We start from the raw sequence: 7,500 nt of genomic DNA, 5'->3' as shown, positions 1-7,500 counted from the left end.
CACTCTCAGTTTCCCTGTCTGTCTGTCTGTCCTCTCTCTCTCCAGCCCATTCTCTCTCTCATTCTGCTTAAACTATGCAATGCTGAGAATGTTTAACCATGACTTATTACGTAAAAAACCAAAAAAAACAACCTGAACTGAAAAAAAAATTGTTGTCTTTTGTCTTTCTTCTTCATACTTGCTGTTCATCTCTGATTCTATTTCCTTTCTTCTTCGTTTATGGGCTGCAACTCCCAGGTTCACTCATATATATATATATATATATATATATATATATATATATATACACACACACACACACACACACACACACACACACGAGTGGGCTTTTACGTGTATGACCGCTTTAAAAAATTTTTTTTTTTTTTTACCCCACCATGTAGGCAGCCATACTCTGTTTTCGGGGGTGACTATTTCTGTTCATTTTCTCTCCCTCCGGGCTGGATGAGAACCAACTCTGTTTGCTTACTCTCACCCCTTAGAAAATGAAAAAAAAAAAAAAAGATAATAAAATAAAATAAAACAAGAGAGGCAAGGCCTTCAAGACTCACTTGTGATAAATTAAGTCCCCTAGCATTAATTACAGAGTAATTTCCCTTTTTTACTATCTGCACCAAAATGTTTGCAAAATAAATGAAAATTCCATGCTTAGCAAAAGAAGTTCCTGTTTGAACAAAAAATTCTTGTTGTTGTGTCAGAATAAGAGGTCAGAGTGCCAAGTTTAGAGAATACAAAAAATATAAATATAACAGTAAATGCAGTTTGCATATAATTAGGCTTCTTTTTTTAATTTTTTTGTGCCCATCCCAGAGGTGCAATATTGTTTTAAACAGGATGACTGGAAAGAACTGAATTTTTCCTATTTTTATGCCAAATTTGATGTCAACTGACAAAGTATTTGCAGAGAAAATGTCAATGTTAAAGTTTACCACGGACACACACACACACGCACACACACACACACACACACACAGACAACCGAACACTGGGTTAAAACATAGACTCACTTTGTTTACACAAGTGAGTCAATAAAAAATCCATTCACTTATTCATTCTAGTGCACTCACACTGATTGCTTTTTTTTTTTCTTCAACATCGAAGAGTGGACGGGTAAAAATGTTAATATAGCCACTTTCATTCTCCCTTTGTTCAAGAGCTTATTATTTTAACCTCCTGAGCTGAACTGAAGTTTGTATTGACAACGGTGAATAGATTCTGCCAATGGGTCTTTCCAAAGTTGTTTGCTCCAAATTGTGTGTGCCCTCAAATCCTCCCAGAAGCTGAAGCTATTTATAACTGTCTCTGTGTGACAGTGTATGAAACGGTCCGTTCGAAACTTGTTCTATCACATATTAATACCTGTTCATTCTGTGTGTGTGTGTGTGTGTGTGTGTGTGTGTGTGTGTGAGTGTGTGCGTGAGTGTGTGTGTGTGTGTGTGTGTGTGTCTTTCACGTTGGTCACATAGTGATGTTTTGATGCCATGATGGTAAACTGAAAGAAATGGAATATATTTTGAAATACATTATACTGAATATATAATATATTCACACACCTGTGTGTCTCTGTGTCCGTCTGTCTGCCTCTCTATATGGCTGTGTTTGCTTTATTTATTTTTTTTTTTTAAATAGGTTTTTCGGTTCAGAGGAATAATAGTTTCTCCACTGAAGCTATGCACACCCACACACACACACACACACACACACACACAGAGGTTCAGAGGAATAATAGTTTCTCCACTGAAGCTATGCACACACACACACACACACACAATAACACACATACACTCACACACCAATGCACACACACAATCACACACACCAATGCATATATATACACTCACACATACACTAACGCACAAACACACACACACATATGAATGAACATACACTCACACATACACTAATGCACACAAACACTCACACACACTCACACACACACACACACACACACACACACTCAGCATTTAATCCCTATCTTCCATTCTGGTTTGTCACCTGTCCCCCAACACATGATGTCTGTAAAGAGTTAAACCAAACATGATCTTCCGACAATGGGTCAATGATATCTAACGTATCAGCAGTTACACATTACTAGCCTATTCAACATCTGCTGATCAATCCATACACACAGATACAGACACAGACACACAGAGTAACACACACACAGAGTCACAGACACACAAACAGACAGACAGACAGACACACACACACACAGAGTCACACAAGAACACACACACACACACACACAGAGTCACATTCACACACACACACACACACACAGAGTCACACACACACACACACACACAGAGACACACACACACACACACACAAACACACAGAGTCACACACACACAAACACACACAGAGATACACACACACACATTCACAAACACAGAGTCACATACAAACACACACACACACACACACACACACACAGTCACACACACACACACACACACACACAGTCACACACACACACAGAGTCACACAAACACACACACACACACAGAGTCACATTCACACACACACACACACACACACACACACACACACACACACACACACACACACACCCCTCAATGTTTTGTTGACTCCTCTTGTAGTACAGTTCACAACAAACAAGCCAGCCAAAGAAAACAGCTGTCACATAGCAGAATATTGATGATGTGATGCTAAAAACAGCTGCAGCTGCCTCGGCTTTAGCACAGGGCTTCTTCTTCTTCTTCTTCTGCGTTCGTGGGCTGCAACTCCCACGTTCACTCGTATGCACACCAGTGGGCTTTTACGTGTATGACCGTTTTTACCCCGCCGTGTAGTCAGCCATACTCCGTTTTCGGGGGTGTGCATGCTTGTTTCCATAACCCACCAAACGCTGACATGGATTACGGGATCTTTAACGTGCGTATTTGATCTTCTGCTTGCGGTATACACACACGAAGGGGGTTCGGGCACTGGCAGGTCTGCACGTATGTTGACCTGGGAGATCGGAAAAAATCTCCACCCTTCACCCACCAGGCGCCGTCACCGTGATTCGAACCCGGGACCCTCAGACTGACAGTCCAACGCTTTAACCACTCGGCTATTGCGCCCGTCTTTAGCACAGGACTATGAAGATGACTCTAGGAAGCAGCTGTAAATTATTGCAGAGAGCAAAGCACTCAAAACATTGCAAGGGCTGTTTTTTTTCTCTTAAAAAAAAAAAAAAAAAAATCATGTGAAGATGGAAAGATCTGAAGCTGAAGATATAACTCTCTGTATGACAGTCTGACGCTCCCTTCATTATGTTTCTTTCGTTTATGTTTTTATTACAGATTAATACTTGTTTACTCTCTCTCTCTCTCTCTCTCTGTGTGTGTGTGTGATTTTTTTTTATTATTATTTTTTTTTAAGAATCTGAGTTTGGATATTGGAACTGTTTGAATGAAGTGTATCTAAAATGTGTGCCTTGATTTGAAAGTGTTAAAAAGTACATAAAAAGTTTGCTGTTGTTTTCTTTAAACTTGAAATGAAATTAAAAAAAACAACAACAAAAAACCCATACTGCCAGTAATCCTCAAAAACTTGAAATAAATTTTATTTTTTGGATACTAGCGTTGATTCTTTTGATAACAAAATGAATATGCATATGCACACAAACACACAAACACCCACACTCACTTGAACACACAAACATAGTCACAGAAATGTATCATAGGCATGCACACACAAACAACCACACTCACAAGCACATGCACACTGTCACAAACACACACACACACATATTATATACACCCCCCCTCCACCTCCCACCCACCACACACACACCAATTCATTACCATGCTAACCAGATCCTCCCACTCTGAAAACTGGCCCATCAGAACCCCCCACCCCCCCCCCCACACACCCCTCCTCCCCCTGCCCCCCCCCCCCCACACACACACACTCACTCACCCCCCACCCACCACACCCTCCCTGACCCTGCCTACCAGCTCATTACCACATCATCAAGATGCTCCCACACGGACATAGGTGTCCTCAGTTGCTCCACACACACACACACACACAACAGACCCATCCTCTAACCCATATCCACCCACACACCCACCCCATGCAACACACATCCCTACTCACTACATCCTCCCACACCTCCCAACACTCCCACAAGTCCACATGGACACACACACACCCATCCACACACCCATCCACATTGTCATTCACACCCATCCAAACACACCACATCCACAAACACCCTACACACGAACACACCACATTCGTGCACACCCATCACGCACATACGCTCCCATCCAGACACACCACACCACACACATCCACACACACCCTACACATACACACCCATCCACACACATACCCATCCACAAACACACATCCACACACACACACACCCATCCACACACACACACACACACATCCACACACACACACACCCATCGACACACACACACACACCCATCCACACACACACACACATACACACACACACCCATCCACACACACCCTACACATACACACCCATCCACACACACACCCATCCACACACACACACACACATCCACACACACACACATCCATCCACACACACACGCACACACACACATACACACCTATCCACACACACACACCCACCCACGCACACACCTATCCACATACACACGCGCACACACACACACACACCCATCCACACACACACCAATCCACATACACACCCATCCACACTACACACACACCCATCCACACTACACACACACCCATCCACACTGCACACACACCCATCCACACACACACACACATCCACACTACACACACACCCATCCACACACACACCCATCCACACTACACACACACCCATCCACACTACACACACACCCATCCACACACACACACACATCCACACTACACACACACCCATCCACACTACACCCATCCACACTACACACACACCCATCCACACTACACACACACCCATCCACACTACACCCATCCACACTACACACACACCCATCCACACTACACACACACCCATCCACACTACACCCATCCACACTACACACACACCCATCCACACTACACACACACCCATCCACACTACACCCATCCAAACTACACACACACCCATCCACACACACACCCATGCACACTACACACACCCATCCACACACACACCCATCCACACTACACACACCCCCATCCACACACACACCCATCCACCCCATCCACATACACCCTACACAAATCCACACACACCCCATCCACATACACCCTACACAGATCCACACACCACATCCACACACACCACACACACATACACATCCATCCACACACACCCTTCTCACATACCAACAACACCCCCCTCCCCCCACCCTAAACTCATTACCATATTCATGAGGTGCTCCCACTCGGACAGCTGTCCCCTCAGTTGCTCTGCCTCCGCCCTCAACGCCTCGTGCTCCTGCTGGATCTCAGCAAACTCAAACGTGGCCGTCTCGTGAGCATCCCTGAGCGTTGTCAGCTCCTCAAAGAGCTTCTGCCTCTCCACGATGGTCATGTGAAGGTTGGCTTTCAACTCCTCCATGGCTGAAGAGTCGGCGGCGTCAGCAGCAGCATGCTGGGAAGGCTCCTCGGAGGCACTGTCTTCCTTTTGTCGATCTGCGCTCGGTTCTGACCGAGTTTCCGTCGACTGCAGTTTTTCGATGGTGGCGTTCTTGGCTCGGAGTTCTTCTTCCAAGGTCGCCTGTTTCGATTTCAGCTCCTCCATTTGTGAAGTGAGCTGCGACACGTCTGCGCCCGTGGGTGAGACTGTTTCTTCGGTGAGAGTCTGCTGCTTTTCAGAGGGTGTCGTTGATGCGGCAAGTTTGTTTTCGGCCATCTCCAATTGCTCTTTTGCCTCAATGAGCTTCTTCTTCAGTTCTGCGTTTTCTTCCTCAGCAGAAGCCTGCCCGTCCTTTGACGCAAATGACACCGCCGCCTCTTTCATACTTTCTATCTCTGTCTGCAAAGTTTTCTTCTCCTCTTCGACCAGCGATAACGTTTCTAACAGGTCCGCCTTCTCCTTCTCAGCACTCTCGCTGATGGTGGCGATGGCTCCGTCTCTCTCGGACAGCGCTTTCTTCAGTTCTTCGTTCTGCGAGTTCCATTCCTCCTTCTCCTGGGCCAGTTGGTCGAGCTGTCGCTTCAGATCATCAAAGTCGGCAGCAGAGTCGTTCTCTCGGTCGTGGTCGGACAGCTGCGTTTTCAGGTCTTTGATGGCGGCCTCGGCGGTGGCGAGGCTGGATTTGAGGGTCTCGTGTTCGGATTCCAGGGACTGTTTGTCTTGCAGCGCCTGTCTCAGGTCGGCGATGGCGGTTTCTTGCTGGCCACGTTCTTCCTGAAGGGCCTGCAACATGGTAGCATAAAGTGTGTGATGAAAAAGATAACACACACACACACACACACACACACACATAAATCCCACACCAAAATGAATACAAAACCACCAACACCGAAATAAAACATGCACACATGTAAAACACAAAAAAAATGCAAAACCACCAACCTCGAAAATACACACACACACTCACAATCACACACACTCTCAATCACACACACACACACAAACACACACACGCACCTACACACGCACACACACACACACACACACACACGCACACACACACACACACCATCTCATATCACAAAAGAGAACAGACAATACAGGAAGTAGTCCCACTACTATCACGGCAACGCTAATACACACATCTACACAAAAACAACAGCAAAACAACAACGAAGAAACTGAAAACACTACAACCCTAATAGAACAACAAAACAAAAATAAAACTGAAAACACTACAACCCTAATAGAACAACAAAACAAAAATGAAACTGAAAACACTACAACCCTAATAGAACAACAAACCAAAAATGAAACTGAAAACACTACAACCCTAATAGAACAACAAACCAAAAATGAAACTGAAAACACTACAACCCTAATAGAACAACAAAACAAAAATAAAACTGAAAACACTACAACCCTAATAGAACAACAAAACAAAAATGAAACTGAAAACACTACAACCCTAATACAACAACAAACCAAAACTGAAACTGAAAACACTACAACCCTAATACAACAACAAACCAAAAATGAAACTGAAAACACTACAACCCTAATACAACAGCAAGCCAAAAATGAAACTGAAAACACTACAACCCTAATACAACAACAAACCAAAAATGAAACTGAAAACACTACAACCCTAATACAACAACAAGCCAAAAATGAAACTGAAAACACTACAACCCTAATACAACAACAAACCAAAAATGAAACTGAAAACACTACAACCCTAATACAACAACAAACCAAAAATGAAACTGAAAACACTACAACCCTAATACACATATATACACAAACACAACAACAATAAAACAAAGAAATTGAAAACATGACACCCTAATACACAAATATACACAAAAACAACAACATATCAGTATCAGTATCAGTAGCTCAAGGAGGCGTCA

At 44.0% G+C, this 7,500-nt stretch overlaps 1 protein-coding gene across 1 annotated transcript in view; it reads right to left on the bottom strand.

Moving 5' to 3' along the window:
• Nucleotides 1–7,500, bottom strand: part of LOC143275463 (uncharacterized) — an 81,242-nt gene that overhangs the window by 50,674 nt on the left and 23,068 nt on the right. The window contains exon 9 of the mRNA XM_076579604.1: nucleotides 5,372–6,370. Within this exon, the coding sequence (XP_076435719.1) occupies nucleotides 5,372–6,370 (999 nt within the window). The remainder of the gene's footprint in view (nucleotides 1–5,371; nucleotides 6,371–7,500) is intronic.

This window comes from Babylonia areolata, chromosome 30, assembly GCF_041734735.1.
Source record: "Babylonia areolata isolate BAREFJ2019XMU chromosome 30, ASM4173473v1, whole genome shotgun sequence".
Taxonomy (NCBI): domain Eukaryota; kingdom Metazoa; phylum Mollusca; class Gastropoda; order Neogastropoda; family Buccinidae; genus Babylonia; species Babylonia areolata.
This window is presented reverse-complemented; position numbering and strand designations above follow the sequence as displayed.